This window comes from Convolutriloba macropyga, chromosome 5 (genome assembly GCF_964194025.1).
Source record: "Convolutriloba macropyga chromosome 5, txConMacr16.3, whole genome shotgun sequence".
Taxonomy (NCBI): domain Eukaryota; kingdom Metazoa; phylum Xenacoelomorpha; order Acoela; family Convolutidae; genus Convolutriloba; species Convolutriloba macropyga.
In genome coordinates this window covers 69,540,373-69,562,751 of record NC_134472.1, presented here as the reverse complement: position 1 = coordinate 69,562,751, position 22,379 = coordinate 69,540,373, and the positions used below count along the sequence as shown (strand labels likewise).

The following is a 22,379-nucleotide window of genomic DNA, read 5'->3' as shown; positions in this document are numbered from 1 at the left end:
GAAGAGACATAAAAATCATGTATTTGGCAGCATAATAAATTAGGAGCAGTATACTTAATGCCATATAAAGGCAAAATTGGCCACTTCTTTATCCACTAATTATTTCTTCTTAGTTCAAATAAACTAACACAAGATTTTTATGTCTCTTTTATTCTGTCTTACGAGGCGACGGACCATATCCACATTACTATCAGGGCCGTGATCGGACTCCTTAAGAGAATGATTGGATCATGTCATTCGGTAAGATAAAGTAAGAAGTTTTTGGACTTAAAACTTACGTCAATTTTGTTGCAATTTGGATTACATGATAACGAAATCTTCCTTTTTCCCATTTGGTTCTCTGTCAAGAACTTGTGCTCAAAAACTGGGGCAAAAAATTTAAAATTGAATTACCAGCGAAGATTAAGTAAATAAAATTTACAGACATTAGTTTGTGAATTGCGCATTTTTTTAAAATTCCAACTATTATCTGGGATAAATATCCATGTAGTAATCTTGGGGAGCTGAAGGTCGTCTGGGAGGAGCAGACATAGTTCTGCTTACGTCATCATCAATAGCGGTCATTTGGTCATCACTTCTGAGACTCCTCGGCGACATAACGTATAGTCGCTGCTTTCCATTCTGGGATGAAGTTAAAGATGGTTCACGTTGTTGAGATCTAATTGGACAAAAATTTTGCTTTCCTTTTCCCCATTTTTGGGCTGTGAATTCTAATTATTTTCAATGTTTGTTCAATGTTTTTTTTCCTTCTCATGTTTTCTTTCTTCAAATTCTGAACAATTTTTTTTTCGTTAAGAAATTTAGAGAAAAATATTTGCTGCTCGGTTTTAGTGAATCAAATTGCACAGAAAAAGCGGGTCTCAATGTTTCTGGTCAATTTTGAAAAGCTTAAGTTTCCAAGAATTTGACACGGATAAAGCGTTCAAAAAGTTTGCTGTACAACTCTGTAACTACGGGTACTTATAGTTATACATATAACTATCATTATTACTATGTAACCATAAAGTTCACCAATCTCAAAAAATTATACTTAAATTATTGTCCCTTGCAGACAAAAGTTTTCTGCCAACTTAAGCGGGATTGAAGTTACCTTATAAGGTACTCGGGCTTTTTTTTAATGTTCGAAAATAGAGAATTGAGAAAAAATGCTCATTTTGTAGAATTTATAAATTCTACGAAAGCAGCATTTATTTTTCAATTCTATATTTTCGAACCTGAAAAAAATTGCCCGATTTTTTCTATTGTCAATTTGAACCTCATTTTCAATTCTCTACTTTTGATTCTTTTTTCATTCTCTATTTTCGATTCTATTTTCTCTATTTTCGATTTTCTATTTCTGAACATTAGAAAAATTGCCCGAGTTACCTTATAAATTAAATCAATTTAATCAATGCAAACTAAGAAAATGAGGGAAAAGGAAACTATTCCTGCTGGCATCCCATGACCAGTAGAGTTTGAAGAGAGAGGCCAGAAGGGCGCAGAGGGAGAATGCGAATGAGACCCAGGCGAGGCTGTGTGAGTACCCAAATGACTGGTAACTGAAGGTAGTTGAGAAATAACTGGTCACAATTAGCACAGCTGACAGAAGAAACGTCACTGAAACATAAAATGCCGCGATGAATTAGTTTGGTAAGCATTTTCCAACCCCGGCCACGAAGGAGAAAAAATTATTTTCTACGCTTTATATCTTTGATTGATTTTTTCCGTATCAGTAACCTAGAGCATAGCGATTGAAGCCTTTTGAGAGTAGGTTTTATTTTTTTTTGATCCTTGTATGACTGCCAAGAAATCATACAAATCATAGTACGAAATCCAAGAAAGTTGTATGATCGATGACCCGGGCAGCTTGGTTCTCAATGCAACCCTGATAGCGGGGGAAAAGATTGTCAATACTTTTATTTACGGGAAAATAAGGCCAAGTCTTTATTAAAAACTCTTAAACTCTTATAAATACACTTTTTCCATCCTTATTGATGAGAAAATTGAATGTCTTAAATACGAATACTATTTTTTTAAATCTCTTTTCTCTGTTTTCTATAGAGAACCGGGAACCATCCTCGGATAGATGTGTCAATGATATTCTCCAGTGGCCAGAAGATTCAAAGCTTGCAAGATTCGTGCAAAAATCTGGCAATAAATGAATCCTGCGAAAAAAATGGAAGGCCGTTTATAGATCTAGCAAGTGTTTCATAGAACAGTTTGTGACATTAAACATTCAACATTGTTAACACTGATAGTAGCCCATCGGAATTCTATAAATCTAGCAACATTTTTCTAAAATATTGTATTCTCAAAAAACTACGTTCAAAACGAGCCTAATTTGCTAGGTTTCATATGTATTCAATGCTTTCCTTTACTTGTTTTGAAGAGAGCTAAGAATTAAAGCCGAACGGACGCAAAACGGGGCACCGAAGATCAAGACGCTCCGACAGACAGCTTTGTAAGTCACCGAGACTGTCTCTTTTGTGCAGCCCCAATCGCTACCAGCAATCATTTTCGGTGTTTTAGTGCGGTTTTGTAATTTATCTTTGGGGCTCGTTGCGTGTTCTCCAAAACTGAGCGTATTATCGAAAGTGACATCAAGTACTTTGATTTGGACTTAACTGGTATTGGTGAATTGCTGATGGTGAGGTGTGGGTCAAAGTTCTGTGGTTCTGGAATGCTCAAGTCTATAGCCATGCTGATGTTCCTGAAGTGTAAATTCTTTAGAGTCACTTAGTTGTTTTTCTAATATCTTCGCAATGGGTAGAGGATTGCAATTGGTCTGAAGTTTTAAGATTCGCCTATAGGTTTTCCCGGCCTATGTAGGCGTATAATCCGGTCAATTTTGCCGATTTTTTTGATTTTTGCAATGTCTACAGACAAGTTTATGGTTTCAGTGAGGCGTCTTAGTGCTGCTGGGCCTAGATGGTGTAGGTGGATTGGCGCTATTCTATCAGTGCACATCGCCTTTCTTTTCTTTGTTTCTCTCATCGCTTCTTTCACTGTGTTACACTGAAACATTCTGCCCCCTATTGCCAGCTTCTTAGATGGTTTTAGCGTATTTTTTTCTGGTTTTCTTTTCTCTTGAGCTGTGCAGTGTATTGTTGGTTAAACTTGTTGGCGTATTTCCTTGAATTATGGTGAGGGGTACTGTTCTTAGCGTCGAAATTTTTTGGTTTTGTTTGCTGGTGATTTGACGTTACTTGACAAAAATCCTTTTTCTGTGCCCAGAGTTTAGAGGAGTTACATCTGTGAGTTAGTGTTTGTAGAAACTCGATACTTTTTTGAGTTTTTGACTTTGAACAAGTTAGTTATTCCGTTTAGTTGCCCAATTTTGGGGCGCCCTGGATATTTTTATTGCGTTTCATCTCTCTCTTTTCGGAAAACTTTACTGATTCGCTGAAAAATTTGGCAACCACTGTTTTAATTCTTCCTTGTGGGATGTTCCTGCCAGTCGCTGCATTGATGGCTTACCTTAGGATCTATTCCGCGAGGTAGACATTTGTTGGCCTTTTTTTTCTTCAGATTTAGTTCAATGTCTTTCAAAAATGCCCAATCTACTTTGCAGAAGTTGATCAAAGTCCTTGTGGTAATGTTTGTGTGTGCGTGTGGTCAAGACACAGATGATGGATACAACTATTGTTAATTGGTCCAAGACTGATGCGTACTCCGTGTGCCATTCGATGTTCAACGCTATGCCTGAGCTGACGAAACAGATGTGCAATGGCTTTGACTTCTAGGTGTTTACCAGAATTCTTAAGTTTAATTTCTCGAAACAAAGTTGAGACCTTAATGATAAAAACTAACCTTCCACTTTTGCTTTTTTTCTTTGGTTCTTTGGGTCTATATTCTTGGATTATGCAGCAGCCAGTTGTTCCATTGCTCTATGGACTAAAAATTGGTGCAATTCAGGTGTACCCATCTTCTGCGGCCGCACCAGACGCCTTATTGATTCCAGTTGCTACGGTAACAAATTGCATAAGGCGTTGGTTAGGGGTTTCTATCAAGGCTGCCGAGGATGGGGAGAAGAAGCAGGGCAAATATGGGTATCCCAGTTAAACGCTTATTACGGATGCGAGAGACTAGGCTTGTCTGATCCCGCCGCACAGACACATTTCTCGCACTCTGTGTACAGTGTATATAGTTCTGGGGAGTGGTTGCCTGCTCGTAGTTCTGCCGCCTAGAGGCGTCCATAATTGAGAACTGTTTCGGCCAATCGACTTATTCATTGTATAGAGCTGAGTGGTACCATTGTAAATCCAGTCCAGCTTATAATACTGAATTGAAAAGTCTTTTTGTTTTTCTTTTTCTTTCAGGGAGTTAACGAGGTTTAAATTTTGTGAACAAAAGGCGGATTTCCATTGTTTTTTCCTGAATTCTTGCTTGTATTTTTGTCACTTTTGCTAAAATTTGTTAAAAAAGAGTTGTTGGTTTGTCTTCAAAAGAAGTAAGAGGGTAGATAAAAATTTTCATTTTGTTCCTGGCTCAAAGTTTTGCTATTTATTTAAAACAAATCAACGTTTTTTCATCAAAAATTGCAAGAAATAAGCTTCTTTAGTCAGTTTTGCTTTAATTTGCCGGACGGGAACACCGAAAAACTGCTTACACTTTTTTCCAACTCAAAAGAGGGCTATGTTACCTCTCCCATCTCTTCAAAAGTTTTCTAAATTGGAAAATCTGCATGGTTTTTTCTGATATATATGATTTTTGTTGTCAATATATCTATATTCATTAAACTGGGAAATATAGCAAGTTCATAATTTCTGCAGAGTAATAGCAAAGCTAGTTCTGGTGTCATCGTGTAATTTTAAACTCAAAATTAATCAGAATTGTAATCAGTGGCTGTCTTTCTTTTCCGAAAAAAACACTGTCTTTTATGTTAATTTTCGGACAGAACAATTTATATCAAAGTTCACTAATGACAAATCCAATTAGTCTTACGAACAATTTTCCCTTACTTTTTAAAAACTTTTTATTCGAAAGCCTTTTGTTGCTTCGACTTGTAAACTCAATTGTTTTTCAAATTAAACTAGGGCTCATAGAGCATTGCAACTGTTTTTCACACTTTTGTAAACTGGCTGCTTAAGTTCAGCAAAACCTGATATGCAGGCAGGTTTTACAAGAATCGGTTACTTTTTTGTTGGCCTTTTCGGTAAGTATTAAATGACTAGAGAGGTCTATTTCACTTGCAATATTGTTCTCTCTTGTGGCTTAATGTAGTTTTGAGGAATGCAGTCATCTAATACAAGTAGTTTACTGATTGACGTCCTGTCACAACTATCCGAAAATTGTTTGAAGGTGTTCACTAGTTTGATTTTATTACCACATGCGGTGAGTTCAATGGCTTTGACTTCCAGGTGTTTACCAGAATTCCTAAATTTATTTTCTTGAGACAAAGTTGTGGCCTTGGAGATAAAAGCTATTCTTCCACTTTTGATTTTTTCTTTGGGTCTGTATTCTTGGATTATGCAGCAACCAGGTGGGCTTTTGAAGGTGGGTTTTTCATTGAGGTTGATTTCCTGGATGACAGTTATCTTGATGTTTCTGTTCTGCAGCCAATCTATGATTTTGTCTGGTTTTTGTTTGACACCATTAAAATTCAGTTGAAGAAAGTTGAGGTGTGTGTTGTCTTGTGATGGGAAATTTTGTCTCGTAAAAATGTCTACTATTTTGCACAAAGAGTAGAGCTTTGAGTGGAATTTGTTGTTCCATTGCTCTATGGACTAAAGATTGGTGCAATTCAGGTGTACCCATCTTCTGCGGCCGCACCAGACGCCTTATTGATTCCAGTTGCTACGGTGACAAATTGCATAAGGCATTGGTTCGGGGTTTCTATCAAGGCTGCCGAGGATGGGGAGAAGAAGCAGGGCAAATATGGGTATCCCAGTTAAACGCTTACTACGGATGCGAGAGACTAGGCTTGTCTGATCCCGCCGCACAGACACATTTCTCGCACTCTGGGTACAGTGTATATAGTTCTGGGGAGTGGTTGCCTGCTCGTAGTTCTGCCGCCTAGAGGCGTCCATAATTGAAAACTGTTTCGGCCAATCGATATATTCATTGTATAGAGCTGAGTGGTATTATTGTAAATCCCGTCCATTTTATAATACTGAATTGAAAAGTCTTTTTGTTTTTCATTTTCCCTCAGGGAGTTCATGAGGTTTAAATTTTGTGAAAAAAAGGTGGATTTCCATTGTTTTTTCTGAATTTTTGCTTGTATTGTTGTCAGTTTTGCTAAAATTTGTTAAAAAAGAGTTGTTGGTTTGTCTTTAAAAGATGTAAGAGGGTAGATAAAAATTTTCATTTTGTTCCTGGCTCAAAGTTTTGCTATTTATTTAAAACAAATCAACGTTTTTTCATCAAAAATTGCAAGAAATAAGCTTCTTTAGTCAATTTTGCTTTAATTTGCCGGATGGGAACACCGAAAACTGCTTATACTCAATAGGGGGCTATGTTACCTCTCCCATCTCTTCAAAAGTTTTCTAGGTTGGAAAATCTGCATGGTTTTTTCTGATATATATGATTTTTGTTGTCAATATATCTTTATTCATTAAACTGGGAAATATAGCAAGTTCATAATTTCTGCAGAGTAATAGCAAAGCTAGTTCTGGTGTCATCGTGTAATTTTAAACTCAAAAACTAATCAGAATTGTAATCAGTGGCTGTCTTTCTTTTCCGAAAAAAACACTGTCTTTTATGTTAATTTTCGGACAGAACAATTTATATCAAAGTTCACTAATGACAAATCCAATTAGTCTTACGAACAATATTCCCTTACTTTTTTAAAACTTTTTATTCGAAAGCCTTTTGTTGCTTCGACTTGTAAACTCAATTGTTTTTCAAATTAAACTAGGGCTCATAGAGCATTGCAACTGTTTTTCACTCTTTTGTAAACTGGCTGCTTAAGTTCAGCAAAGACTGATATGCAGGCAGGTTTTACAGAAATCGGTTACTCTTTTGCTGGCCTTTTCGGTAAGTATTAGATGACTAGAGAGGTCTATTTCACTTGCAATATTGTTCTCTCTTGTGTCTTCATGTAGTTTTGTGGAATGTAGTCATCTAATACAAGTAGTTTACTGATTGACGTCCTGTCACAACTATCCGAAAATTGTATGAAGGTGTTCACTAGTTTGATTTTATTACCACCTGCGGTGAGTTCAATGGCTTTGACTTCCAGGTGTTTACCAGAATTCCTAAATTTATTTTCTTGAAACAAAGTTGTGGCCTTGGAGATAAAAGCTGTTCTTCCACTTTTGATTTTTACTTTGGGTCTGTATTCTTGGATTATGCAGCAACCAGGTGGGCTTTTGAAGGTGGGTTTTTCATTGAGGTTGATTTCCTGGATGACAGTTATCTTGATGTTTCTATTCTGCAGCCAATCTATGATTTTGTCTGGTTTTTGTTTGAGACCATTAAAATTCACTTGAAGAAAGTTGAGGTGTGTGTTGTCTTGTGATGGGAAGTTTTGTCTCGTATTAATGTCTACTATTTTGCACAAGGAGTAGAGCTTTGAGTGGAATTTGTTGTTCCATTGCTCTATGGACTAAAAATTGGTGCAATTCAGGTGTACCCATCTTCTGCGGCCGCACCAGACGCCTTATTGATTCCAGTTGCTACGGTAACACATTGCATAAGGCGTTGGTTAGGGGTTTCTATCAAGGCTGCCGAGGATGGGGAGAAGAAGCAGGGCAAATATGGGTATCCCAGTTAAACGCTTATTACGGATGCGAGAGACTAGGCTTGTCTGATCCCGCCGCGCAGACACATTTCTCACACTCTGTGTACAGTGTATATAGTTCTGGGGAGTGGTTGCCTGCTCGTAGTTCTGCCGCCTAGAGGCGTCCATAATTGAGAACTGTTTCGGCCAATCGACTTATTCATTGTATAGAGCTGAGGGGTACCATTGTAAATCCAGTCCAGCTTATAATACTGAATTGAAAAGTCTTTTTGTTTTTCTTTTTCTTTCAGGGAGTTAACGAGGTTTAAATTTTGTGAAGAAAAGGCGGATTTACATTGTTTTTTTCCTGAATTTTTGCTTGTATTTTTGTCACTTTTGCTAAAATTTGTTAAAAAAGAGTTGTTGGTTTGTCTTCAAAATATGTAAGAGGGTAGCTGAAAATGAAATTTTGCATTTTGTTCCTGGCTCAAAATTTTGCTATTTATTTAAAACAAATCAAAGTTTTTTCATCAAAAAATGCAAGAAATAAGCTTCTCTAGTCAATTTTGCTTTAATTTGCCGGATGTGAACACCGAAAAACTGCTTACACTTTTTTCCAACTCAATAGAGGGCTATGTTACCTCTCCTATCTCTTCAAAAGTTTTCTAGGTTGAAAATTCTGCACGGTTTTTTCTGATATATTTTATTTTTTTGTCAATATATCTATAATCATTAAACTGGGAAATATTGCATGTTCATAATTTCTGCAGAGTAATAGCAAAGGTAGTTCTGGTCTGATCGTGGAATATTAAAATCAAAAACTAATCAGAATTGTAATCAGTGGCTGTCTTTTTTTTTTCCGACAAAAAACACTGTTTTATATGTTAATTTTTGGACAGAACAATTCATTTCAAAGTTCACTAATGACAAATCCAATTAGTCTTACGAACAATTGTCCCTTAGTGTTTTAAAAAATTTTTTTCATAAGCCTTTTGTTGCTTTGACTTGTAAACTCAAGTGTTTTCAAATTAAAGTAGGGCTCATAAAGCATTGCAACTGTTTTTCACTCTTTTGTAAACTTGCTGCTTAAGTTCAGAAAAAACAGAAAGCGACTTCAACATAATTAAATCACAGTCTTTTTGGCGACTTTACTTTTTAAGTGAATGTTTTCTGGATTCAAAACTACTATCTTCACAAAATTTTTTGATTTTTGGACATTTGCCCGTTTTTCAGGTTCTTTTTTTATGGTTGTATCACATATTCAAATTATTGTTACGGCAATTATCAATTACTTGGTCTTTATAAATAAAGCAAAATTAAACTCAAAATTTAATGAAGGAGCAGATTACACTTTTAAAGGCTTCGACACCTTTTCTAAAAAAAAGTGCAAATTATTTATTTTAGGTCTTTATTGACTTTGGTCTTTTTAAATCTCTGAATATTAACACGTCTCAAGGATATGAACTTTTATAAAAAAGGATTCAGCTGTTAGTTGATGTTTTTCATGAAATTAAAGAAATCTTTTCAAGAAAAGTTATTTTAAAAAAATTTTCATCTTCCCTTTTTTTGCCTATTTGTTACCTAATCTCAATAATCGCAGGTCACATATCCTATTTTGCATCGAAAAGAAGCGCGATTTTCAGCCTTGAATCCTTTGTTTTTTCTGTCTTTTGGTTAACCAGTTTTAATAAATACAAGTCAGATATAAGTTTTTTGGTATTCACGGAAGGCGCGTCTGCATAAAAATAGTTTTTTTTTACTGATTTTATGACTTTAACTGCTCCAACGCCAGTTTTCTGCAAAAAACAACAAACTTTAATCTTACAAAATTATTGTCTGTGGTTGAGTTTCTTTCGTGAACGTATAACAAAGTTTGATCATGGACAGTTCTCAATGGCTTCCGTAGAAGGAATGAATGAACTTGTTTGATAGCTGTTGATCTTCATGTCCTGGAAAAAGAATGTTCATGACCTTTCCTTGTTAATTACCACTTCATCTTTCAGCTTATTACAACATATCACAATGTTGGCGCCTGAGAAAGGCGAAGTGTGACACCGATTTTTCAATTTTTTCAACATTTGTCTCTATTTGAGGTTCTTTTTGTTAAAGTATAAAATTTTTTGATAAAAATCAGGTTCCAATGGAATCATTTGGAGGATTATTTGACTTTTTCAAAATTTCATTTTATTGCCGATTGTTTCATTGACTTTAAAGTTAATTATTTTAAAAAAAGTTGTTTTTACCTCTGCACCTTCTGTTCATTTTTGTCTATTTGTTACATAAATCATTAATTAGAGGTCACAAAGCACGTTGCTGGAAAGAGTAGAGGGTAAATTTGGCCATATCTAATGATTTAAGTGAATACAATATCGCTTCAAGGGCAACTAAAATCTTTTTTATTGGAAAACCAAAATTATCTGGAATTTTTTCTTTTGGTCTGTGTTTGACGTTGTTTTTGTAAAACTAGGTCATTTTCTGATCGAAAAACCCTAGTTGTTATTTAGAGAAAAATCCAACCTAATTTTGTACTTGATTGTATAGCAAATCTTTTTGCTTTTAACTTCGCTCTTTTGCGGTCTACGTGTTACCTAGTCTCATTAACGAGTAATCACATATCACTTTATTGGCGTTCAAAAAAAATGCAATCATGCGTTCAAACATTTCTTGTTCTTAGTGAACTGATTCTGGTTTATATCGCCCTTGGCACCATTTTCTCGCAAAACTGATTTGAACTTTTTTGTGTTTTTTAAAAATATTTTTTTTCCACTCTGCACCTTCTGTTCATTTTTGTCTATTTGTTACTTAAATCCTTAATTAGGGGTCGCAGAGCACGTTGCTGGCAAAAATGGCAATATTTACCATATCTAATCTTTTAAGTGAACGCAATATGGCTTTAGCGGCAACTAAAGTCTGCCAGCAGTCTCAACTTACTCTTTTGCAATCTACGTGTCATCTGCCGCTACTTAGACTTTTATTAATTTTTTTACAGATAGACATCAGGTTTTGGATGGTACTAAGGTTTGTTGTTGTTATTTGATCGGCGACTGGTTTTAATTTTGATGAGAATCTTTATCATGTGCTTTGTTGCAAGTTTTCCATGAACCTTTTTAATTGTCTCTCTCGGATTTGATTGTGAAGAATTTTCAACACAAAGTGATTAGTACTTCTTACGCAAGGTCTTTTTTAAAAAATTAGTTATTTTGAGAAAATTTTTTTTAACTCTGCTCCCACTGATCTTTTTAGTCTCTTTGTTAACTAAATCATTAATTAGAGGTCACATAGCACGTTGCCGGCAAAAGAAGTGGGCAAAATTTACCATATCTAAGGATTTAGGTGAATGCAATATGGCAACTAAGATATTTTTTTTGCGGAAACCAAACTTTATTTGGTTTTTTCATTTGGTCTGTGTTTGACGCTGTTTTTAGTAGGCCAAATTCTGATCAAAAAAGCCCTGAGCGATTTTTAGGGTAATAAGAACCTGGTTTTTTACTTGATTGTATAGCTAATCATTTTGTTTTTAAATTTGCTTTTTTGCGGTGTACGTGTTAGTCTCATTAACCAGTAATCACATATCATTTCATTGGTGTTCAGAGAAAATGAAAACATGCGTTCAAACATTTTTTATTCTTATTGAACTGAGTCTGGTTTTTATCGGCCTTGGCACCGTTTTCTCGCAAAACTGATTTAAATTTTTGTTTTTCCCTGAGCTTGTGGTTTTGTCTAGTCGTATGAAAAAATCAAATAATGACAAATCCCTATGTCTCATCTTATGAGGCTGAAAATGGTTGTATTACAAACGTATACAAAGATTTCAGTTCTTATCTAAGTGTATTCAATACTTCGGAACCAATTGTTTTCAAAAAATATGAGCGTAATTTTGTTCTTAGTCTTTTGTGATGTTTTTGTCTACTTGTAACCGAGTCCCATTGGGTACTGGTTTAATTGTTTTCCAGTGAAAAACATCGCAATAGTTATTTTTTTAAGTTTAGGTTGTCATCTGCCACAATATAGACTTTGTTATTAAGTTTCTGGATGGTATTAAGGTTTGTTGTTGTTATTTGAGTCTGATGTTTATCTTTTCTCCTATTCTTAATAAGAGCAGATCTCCTCGGCCTTCTAGTGCGGTATTTTTTAGTCTTTTGAGTGACTTAAGTTTAACGCAATCTTTAATTCATACATTAGTTATTTAAAAAACTTGAATTTTTGAAAGTTTTCAATCCCAACTTCATTTGGCAGACAACTAAGCCGAAATGTGGATGAGCGGGGTACGAATATTATGTGCGGAGTTATATTACGGAGTCTCCTTGTATACTTTAAAATTCTTAACTAATTCATAGCTAGATTACCCTCCAATTTCTACAAAATTTTCCGGCAGATCCTTCACCTTGGTAATATAACATTACTAAAATTTTTGTTCGCATGTCATGATAAAATTCTTACGTGTCACTAAGATAGTCACAGCGACTGGTTTAACGTATGATAAAAATTTTGATCACGTCCTTTGTTGCAAAATTTCTATGACACATTTGTATTGTCTCTCTCGGATTTGATTGTGAAGAAATTGGCAAAATAAAGTGATTAGTACTTCTCACACAAAGCCATTTTTTATGTTTAGTGTATGATTGCCTGGAGCAAATTGACGAAAAAAGCATTAAACAGTATCAAAGCGATTGATCAGCTGACAAAGGCAGTGTTGAGCTAAAAGCTTAATAGCAACCCTGGTAACTAAAAGTAATTGAATATCAATTTTGATTTTTTTTTCTGATGCTCTAAGGATCATGAACACCCCATATGAGAAACTTTTCTTTTTTGTCAGGTGTCAAATAAATATAATTCCGTGCAGCCATTAAAATTATTTCTTACGAAAAGAAGCCTCAAAGAAAACTCTAATTAAAATTTAAAAAGTGAACAAATATTTTTGAACGCCCAAAAGTCTTGACATAGTTACGTTCCATCTGGGGTGGTCTGGACATAAACATGTTTTGTCTGGCACGGTCTGGACATATGGAATTTCAGTTTGGGACCTCAACCTGGGTGATCTCTCGTGCTTGAGATCTCCAAAACATTTGAATTAAAATTAAACTTTTTTTATGAATTGGTAAAATTGTAAAATTTCAAAACAAATATTCTGCAAAGTAGGAGTTAAAGAAATGCAAAATTCTTAATCTCCTTTTGCGTGCAACATGTTTCACTATTAGAGATCTAATTCACAATTTACTGGATATCACTTTGACCTGAAATAGTGCTGACACTAAGCTGGGGTGAATTACAATAAGAAAAATCATTTATCAGAACAGGGGTGAAATTTTTACGGTACAAAGGGGGATTATGTTTGAAAAACGACGATACCGAATCTCTCTTACGCAAAAATATGACGATACCGAATCTTTCTTATATTAAATACCGAACAAAAACTGCGATACCGACAAAATATCACAGGAAATAACTTTGTTGTTTTCGGCTAGAAATAACGACGATACCGACGATTTCTGGTGTTTAAAAACCGACAATTTCTCAACTAGGGGACTATAAGTAAGATATATAGTCTGTCCCATAAAGTTGAAATAAGCGAACGTTCGAAAAACGCCAAAAACGTTCAATTGAGCATCAATGTGCTCATTTGAATGTCAACGTTTTCGCCATTAAGTTATCATTCATCAGTTTTTATTACATGTTTTAAATTTGAACTTTTACCTTTGAATTCAATCTGTGGTACTTGAAACGTTCGCTTATTTCAACTTTATGGGACGCGCTATACCTTGGAATAGACATGCCCACAAGACAGCCACAGACAGAATAAGACATCGTGGTCTCACTCCCATCACTTGATAAGAGGGCACCACAATAACACTGCATCCACAAACCAGTGAACATATGAACAAAACAGTGGCCATCTTCAGCTCAGAATCTGTTCAAAACACAAACTTAACTCGTTTAAGTTTAAGCAAAAATAATTATATAGATCACGATTCGTATTTCCTCTTTAGGAACAAAATGTGATACAATTTTACGAAATGAGATCACGTTTTGTTTCAAAACTAAATATGTAGTTTTGAATTTTATCTCATGCGTAAACCTGTAGTGATATAATTGTTTTTCTGACCCAGACGGTTATCTTGCAAGTTTCTTGCAGGTTTCTTATGAGGTTACCTTCGTCTCTATAGGACGGTTAAATTTTAGTAACCCAGGATAAAGTGTGCAACCCCAGTGTACTGAAACTTGGTATACCTGGATAAGAAACATACTAAATGTTGTTCAATCTCGCCAAGATCTTGGCACGGTACTTGCCCTAAAAATATCAAGATTTGTACGAACTTGTAAGATCTTTGCATGGCTGTCAAGAAAAGTACAAAAAAAACAAAAGTTTACCTTGACTTCGTTAAGGTAAATTTACCTTAACTTTATTAGGTGTGTTAAGTTCTCAGAAGACTTTGATTTTCTTTCTGAGGACGAGATTCATCGAGCAGCAATCAGAAAAGATAAGTGTTATCAAGATTTGTCAAGATTTTGTCAAGAGCTGTCAAGAAATTTTCTTGGTCTATCTTGATAAGATCTTACCAGTATCTTATCAAGATTTACCATGAAATGTTTGTATTTCAAGATCTTGCCAAGATGTTTCAAGTTTGCAAGAGATGTGAAGATCATGCATGTCCTATCAAGGTCTACCAAGTTTCAGTTCACTGGGACCCAGGCCACATCTGATTAGACAGACTTGCGTTGCAAGCTGTGGGTACCATACCGTCAGACCAAAATTGGCACTGTTTGCAAATCTACCTCGGTCGCGCACTGCGGTATCTCGACCGAGAGTTTTAACCGTTGAAATAACAGTAACCTTTGGTGTAGCTTTCAGAAAAATTGCCGTCATTTTATGTAATGATTTTGATTTTTTCAGTAAAAAAATTACAAGATTTAAGATAACTGTCGGAGTGGGATAACCCTCGGGATAAAAAAATATTATTATTCAATATAATTAATGTTATATTAATTCAATATTCGATAGTAATGAATTTCATCGTTTTTCGCTCTGTCATTTTGAGCGCAAAATAGTCAGGTAAGCGCTCGAAATAGTCTGATCATGACAATTTTGAGCGCACACCTCAGTCTGGGTATGATTTATTGTTTTCAGAGAAATAGATAGACCTTATGTATATGGTCTTTGAATTGTTCAGTATCAAAATATTGTAAGAAGGCGTTGGAAAAAATTTTTGAGCACCTCGCTCGATGATTATTTTTGGGTAAAAACTCAGCGTGGGCGATAGGGGGTACAGGGAGAATTGTACATACATACCTCTGAGTGGAAGTGGAGTGGACTGTTCACTTGTGTAGAAGAACATCCTCCACATTCCGATCGAGTGGATTCTGTCACTGTTCAGGTAACTCAACGAGAACTGGCTCTCAGCACGCGTGAAATAGTCTCCTACAAACAAAAAATAATTGACGCTTTTTTAGTTTGTGTCCCACAAGTACATGAATATGATTGCACATAAAAATAAAACAGTCTTGAATGCAAAATATGATATTGCAGCTCTAATTTTTTGACAGATGCAATACGATTTTTATTTCCCTAGTTGAGAGGTCGACTTTCTAAAAAGACTTATAAAGTCGACCTGGGGGGGGGGGGTATTTCCCTACCTTAAATACACGGTGGACCTCTTAGTAAGGGTCCTTCTGGTAAGTCGACCAACGTTATTTCCATACCCAATATCTGTCGACCACGGTCTTCATAAATCGACCAACTGTCTTTCCACATCCCATATCGGTCAACTTACGTTCTTTTCATATCCAATATCGGTCGACCCATAGCCTTTTCATAAGTCGACCAAGGGTCTTTTAATACCCGATATCTGTCGACCACGGTCTTTTCATATCCAGTACAATTGACCTAAAGTCCGATCATAGGTTTTCTTTCACCAAAATTATAGGGTTTTATAAAGTCGACCGCCACCAATATCGGTCGACTCATAGTCTTTTAATATCTGATACAGTCGACCTAGTCTTTTCGACCAACGCTCTATTCATATTCAGTACGGTCGACCTGATCATAGGTATTTTTTTTACAAAACATTTGATGCCAAGTCCTAGAATTTCATGGCCTCTTCATCTTCTTTGCTTTGACGGCTAGAATGGTGCATTACAGAGCTCCAAAAGGAGCGCACCGAGCCTATAACCACCAAAGAAAAACAAAGATCCTAGAAAGGGGTGGGAAGGAAGCGCAGGATCAAAACTTTAAAAAATATAGCCATTTTCTCAGATCCTTGTTGTATTGATTTGACCCCTCTGTGTGATATTATATTTTGCAAAATTAACAACTACTGACAACATTCTATTGACATTAACAACTACTGACAATGTTGATTTTTTTGAACTGTACAATTATAGGCCAATCCAAAGTCGACCATTACCAATATTGGCTGATCTAAAAGCAATCTTGACCAATAATGTCGACCTAAGGTCGTCCATGACCAATATTCGCGACCTAAAGTCGACCATGACAAATATCGGTCAACCTAAACTCGACCATGACCAATATCGGTTGCCCTAAAGTCAATCATGACCATTAACGTCGACCTAAAGTCTGATCATATCCATTTTCGGTCGACCACTGTCTTTTCGGTTGACCACGGTTTTTTCATAAGTCGACATCTCAACTGGGGTAATGCAAATTTGCGTTAAATTTTCTCTGGGAAATTCTAAAAACCGCTACAATTCGTGTTTTTCGTTATGTTTTTCTCCAAAAATCCACAGCTTTATTTCAATTAATTCTATACTCAAATATATCAATGCTCCTGAGCAATACTAGTGAGAAGAATATATGCCAGTGGTAGGCAATTATGATCACGGATAAATACCTTCTTCTAATTTAAAACTTTGATTAATTTTTACACGGCGTCTTTGTTGTTTAGGTCAGGAATCGACGTAGAGCAGTTTATCTGAACTGTTGTCAAGACAATCCAACAATTTATCACATGCCTCAATACCTGAAGTTTCTAAGTTTCCAAATGTCTGCCAAATATCTGACAAATTTTAGCTAGCAGTTGAGAACAAGGAACTAAACATGAGGTTTTGCCGGATATAACGCCAGCAAAAGTAATTGAATCAGGCTCAATTTAACAAAATTTGACAGCAGAAGTTTACACACTTCAGGAATATTTTTGAAAACATACGCTTAAAATTGTAAAAGAGTATTGATCCTAATTTTGATATTGCGCAACATTGTTTCATGGTAAAGACTAAAGTTTAATTGTTCCATAATCAATTTGTTTCTCTTTTTCCTGCCAATTAAAACTGCTAAACAACCAACAAATATTGAGTTAAAAACAAATCCGTCGATAGATGTTCCCTAAATCGTGTCTACAAGAGATCGGTTGGTGTAAGGGATGGATTGATTTGTACTAAACAGACACAAAACGCTACTAAACAACTCTACTAAACAATTACTTCATGTTTTTTTACTCTGTAGCGATATGCATTTTGCATAAATATAATAGTATGTTATGAGTACATTAAAAATGAGCTAGTTCAGAAAAACGACTCGAGATATGTTCATTCCTCCTATCACGAGTTACTATTTCTAACTGAACAAAAACGGATTGCAACGAAGATTTATTTCACGAGAAATGAAATGAGCATCTAATGTTTGATTCTTTTAACTGCTGATCTGTTGTGTTGATAACCATGATCATGATGATCAGGTTAATTGTCAACTAACCAATATGTGAAAAACTTTTAATTGAATGTCAAAGCAAAAAACTAAAGTTCTATTTAGGATGATAGGAAATGGGTTTTATTTTAATGAGAACATTCTTCTTGTCTTCAATGCAGGATAATAACTAAACAGCATTATGAAACAATCTGCTTCTTTAGCAGAGCACAGGCTTAAGCATAACACGCTCAACAGTTTTTTTGGAGATATTATGACGTATCACGGGACACTTTCTTGCTAATTGTGGTAAAATTCTGTTTTATCTCAAATATGTTGTCTTTCTATAGACCAAGAAATATGCCGAAGTTGTATGTTTTAGGTATTTTGATTTTGCATCTGTTTAACTGTTACTTTTTTCCTTTCTTGTGCCATCGAACGGATATCAATTGCTTTAATGGAAGAAAATTGACGGACCGAAAATTCTATAATATTCAGAGTAGCGCAGCGAAAGAAGTAAAAGAAAATCAAAACACGTATTTTTGATATACGCTCGAAAAGTAATGGTATACATTTGTTTGCTAAAAAATCTGATCACAAACTATCTGGGAATCATACTACGTTTTTTGAGGGCCGTCCACTCTGAAATTAGGTTTTCTCAGCAAACGAACTCAGATACACTAATAGAAAACATGGGAATAGTCGACAGATATTTATGCATTAACTTGAGTGTAACTATATTGGTAAATTTTAGTTCGATGGAAAAATGAGACTTGATTATGCCTATGACATTCATATTATTTCTGAATTCACTAACATATGTTGTCAATATCTCCTACTCAAATACCAAAGATCAAAGATATGACAGGAGGTTCGCGAACGACTATCTACAGTCAAAGTATACATCCCCATGTGAAATTCACACATTTCAGGAGCACGACAGAATATTTGTTCCGACCCCTCTTGAGGGGGGAGGAACTGTACACACAAATGATTTTTTTGTTCAGTCAACTTTGGCCGATCGATATAATAATCGTAGAGAGTTGTGAGTGGTATCATTAGAAAGCCAGTCCGGTGTAGAATATGGAATTAAAAAAGATAATTTCTTTTTTCATTTTTTAAAGGGAGTTATCGGGGCTTAAAGTTTATTGTAAATTAGATGTATTTCAGCTTTTATTCACATTATGACCAAATTTTCGTCAAGTTGACCAAAATTTTGTCAATTTTGCTTATATACGTTAAAATTGTTAACTGTAGTGTTATAAATTTTATCTTCAACGACAGAGGAAGGTTGTTGTTTTGTTCGATACCAGTTTTTTGGTCAGAATTTTTGCTAATTTTTTCAAAATTCAGACATTTTTCCTCAACAAATTTAATTTTTTTGCCCACTTGCTTTAAATTTGCTTTAAGTAGACACCTAAAAACTGCGGCCAGATTCTTCTTTAGCTCAAAAAGAGCTAGTTATACTCCCGCTGGCTTCAGGAGTCTTCTGGAATTAAAATTTTGACAATTTTTGGCAAATTTAAACTCGACAATTATACAAAATGAATTTTTTTAATTTTGACCAACCGAAAATTTTTTGTGAATTGATCTTTATCGCAAGTTTTTCAGCAATTGAGTGTTTTGTCAGACGCGCAGCAAAATTTAGACTGATTTTGATCTCACTATGGATCCTTATGTTAAAAACTTTTCCGCTATATAAATTTGTTGATGCAAATAACGGACAGTACTCTCAAATCAGGGCTCAATTAATGACAGAAACTATTTACAATAAACAAAACCCAACAAGATTACATTATGATTTCAGAGTTAAGCTGAGGAACTCTTTCATTTTGCTTTCATTTCTGATAATTTTAGTAGCCAAATGACTTAGTGTCCCCAATCAAAGATCCAGTTAGCTTTTAGAAGGTATAAATGAACCTAGGCACTTTTCTGTTGTTATCTAATGTCTGTTGTGACTTCGAATACAATTATTTTAAGAAAATATCGGTGGATTTTTAAAATGTGCCATTATTTCATCTTCTTATCTCAACTCCGGGCGTTTTCTCAGTAAAAACAAGCAGAAACGACCTTCTTGTGAGTTATAACTTAATATCGGTAACGGTTTTATATTCAACTAATAGTTTCTTTGTTTTGGTACTGAGCGTTTTTAGTTTTTCTTTTATTTCTGATCATAATTGCTTTTTTATGATTTTATGAGTTCATTTTGTTTCCTTGTCAAATTATCATTTTATTGACAAGTTCAATTAAAGAAAGGTATTGTAGGAAAATGCACAACGTTGGAAAAAGGCGTATCTGGATATGTTAATTGTTTTTGTTGAATAGTTTATGGTTTTTTGGCAGAGACACAGTTATCTCGCAAAACTTTTTGTTTTTTTTTGTTCATTCTGCCTATGTTTGTCTTTTTTCTATTTTGAGCGCCATATACCCAATAGCGATAGATCTTGATTGCTTCCCGTATAACAACCAAGTTAAAGATTTCATTTATAGCTGTTTGTTTTAATGACTTCCAATATAAATAAAAAAATTCCTCTGTCTAATTTTTTCCCTTATTTTTTTTTGTCACCATGTAACTCAATCTCACTCATTGGAATTCGCAATTACTTTTGTTGATTCAAACTTTTTTTTCCCCTCTTGGTTATAAATTGTGACTGATTGCTTCGACCATTTAGTTTCTTTCGAGATTTCTAAACTGTTCAATTTTTGGAATTTCTCTTTGTTGTCATGTCTAAAAACTCCTTTTATAAGGAAGACTCGTCGATCTTAAGATGAAGGTAAAATGATGATTTAGAGTTCTTGCAGGTAACATCTTATAATTATAGTGCCTTGAACAGTGTCATGTCGTGAAATTGTTTGAAGTTTTGGCTTCTTTGTCTTTGTTTTTTGTGGGCTCGTGACTTAGTCTCTTATTTGCAGGCCCAATTGGCTCCCTAATGTGTTGAAATCTAATTTATCGCTTTTTGTTGTAATCTTAGATCTGGTATGACTTTTGAAAATATTTGTTTTCAAAAATAAATTTGAGTTTTTGATCTTCGTCTTTTTTATTTAGTTTTTCGTTCGATTTGTAGATCAGTCTCTGTGGGCACAGGTCACAACCCGTTTCCAGTGAGCAATAACTAAAACTTTTAAAAACTTTGGCTTCAAAAATTTGTTTTTTGGTTTTATTGCTATTATTACTACGAGACATTATAAATTGTTAGATTTTTATTCATTTGTACATTTCAAAGGATTTTTGGTTTCTTTTTAAATTAAAACAATAATCGTAAATCCCATTGGCTTTAAAATTTTGCGCAATCGAACAAAGGATAATGATATGCATCAATTGCTTCCTATTTTTAGTGGTTTCAGTTGACATATAAGGACATTAGTAACTGTGAAATTGATTGTTTTCGAAAACGGAAAAGTTTTTTTTTGAACTTTGCACCTTTTTCCTCTTTTTTCCGACCTGTTAACCAGTCGCTTTGGAGACAGATCTCATATCTTTTCTAATGAAATAGAGGTTAAATTGTTTCGTTTTGGTTTTAATCTGATGCGAGTTTGATTTTGTTATGATATTTTTATTAGACATCGAGTTTTGGTCGTAAATAATGCTTGTTATTTTGGTTTTAATTATTGTTCTTTCTAGTAGACCTATTGTCATCAATTTTTTATCGGCCCTCTAGCGTGGCATTATCGTACTTCATTGGTTGTTGATTAAAAGATGTCTATGTTTTTGAAAGTTTTCTATCTCTTCATCATTTGGTAGCCAATTAAGTCAAGAATGTGGATGAGCGTGGTCGGAACATTATGTGCGTACGCACATTACCGAGCCTCCCTGTTCAAGATTTGAACTCATTTTTCGCGGGTAGAGAAATTTAGAAATACTTTTATTGGACTGAAAAAAACCAATGCACAAAAAGATGTGAGTATGATCTTTGTACAGACCATCACCAGTGACAGACTCGATCCAGTTGCCACCCCCAAGAGCAAGAGATGACGTCACAATGGCCACAATCTCCACCACCGACATGACAGCACACGTGATCAAATGCACAACGTCACTGTCCATGTATACTTCAATCCGCTCACTTAAGTATGTAATTAATAATTTAAGTTATCAATTTTAACAGTTTTTTTTGAAATAGACAAGTTTGAGAATATTTTTACACGATTAGGGACATTAAGGGAAATTTTTCGAATTACCTAAACTTATGTTTTTTTAATTAAAGAATAACCACTAATTTTGCTATATGTACTGTTAAAAACAATGATTCCAGTTCTGCAGGAATTTTCTGGTGTTTCAAATAATCAAATAAAAGCGAAATAAAAAAGAAATGAAATGTTATTGACTAATATGGTTCGATAACAATATGGTTAAGACGCGAGAGAAAGCGGACAAAAATTGCAGCTTTATATCATATTGGTTTTACAATCTGCTGTATGTCTGTTAACCTTAAAAATATTAAACTCAAACAAAGTTACCACAAAATAAATCTAAAATTTGTTATCCCAACTCAGCGTCTTGAGACTGCATAATTCAAAGTGAAAAAGCAAATAAAACAACTATAACACTAACGACCTCTAATTCCCAGTAAATGTTGGGAATTCAATACAATTTTTTCTCAAATTGTACAATGAAGTCAAAGTCTAACACAAGTTTAATAACTTGGTTAAGGAGAAAAGTTATAACAAAAAAATCAGTAACATCAAAACTTGAAAACGCATCCATTGAAACAAACTTTCAAATTTAAGTTTCGTTGTGCTTTATTACGCAAAATATCTAATATATTATAAACATGTGTTACATGTTATGACTTTTATTATATGACTAGTAAGTGACTAAGTATTCTAACATGGAATGTATGAACAAAGAAGGCAATATTTTTTTTAAAAAAGGAATTAGTCAACATCTGCAGAGCGTAATTTGGATTTTGTGGTTTAATATTCGTAAACCACAGGAGGCTTTTATTTGTGCGTTGAATTTATACCGCATTGGCAACAAAAAGCCAAAAACCAGAAAGGCTAAACAACAACCATTTTTACAACCACAGTCCTTTTTGTGCCAGAACGGAGAAAAAAACGTCGGACTCAAACCAAACGCAAAATGTTAGACGAAACAAA

At 34.7% G+C, this 22,379-nt stretch overlaps 1 protein-coding gene across 2 annotated transcripts; it reads right to left on the bottom strand.

The window, feature by feature from the left end:
- Nucleotides 1–372: 372 nt before the first annotated feature.
- LOC142340206 (uncharacterized) lies at nucleotides 373–22,166 on the bottom strand. Of its 2 annotated transcripts, XM_075390722.1 has the most exons (5): nucleotides 21,204–22,166; nucleotides 14,928–15,056; nucleotides 13,398–13,547; nucleotides 1,430–1,596; nucleotides 373–660 (listed from the first exon to the last, which is right to left on the bottom strand). In XM_075390722.1, exons 1-5 carry the CDS (start codon nucleotides 21,325–21,327, stop codon nucleotides 466–468), a joined length of 765 nt encoding a protein of 254 aa, XP_075246837.1. In that variant the 5' UTR covers nucleotides 21,328–22,166; the 3' UTR covers nucleotides 373–465. The 2 variants fall into 2 exon arrangements, with proteins under 2 accessions (XP_075246837.1, XP_075246838.1); XM_075390723.1 differs by lacking the exon at nucleotides 13,398–13,547.
- Between the last annotated feature and the right edge of the window lie 213 nt (nucleotides 22,167–22,379).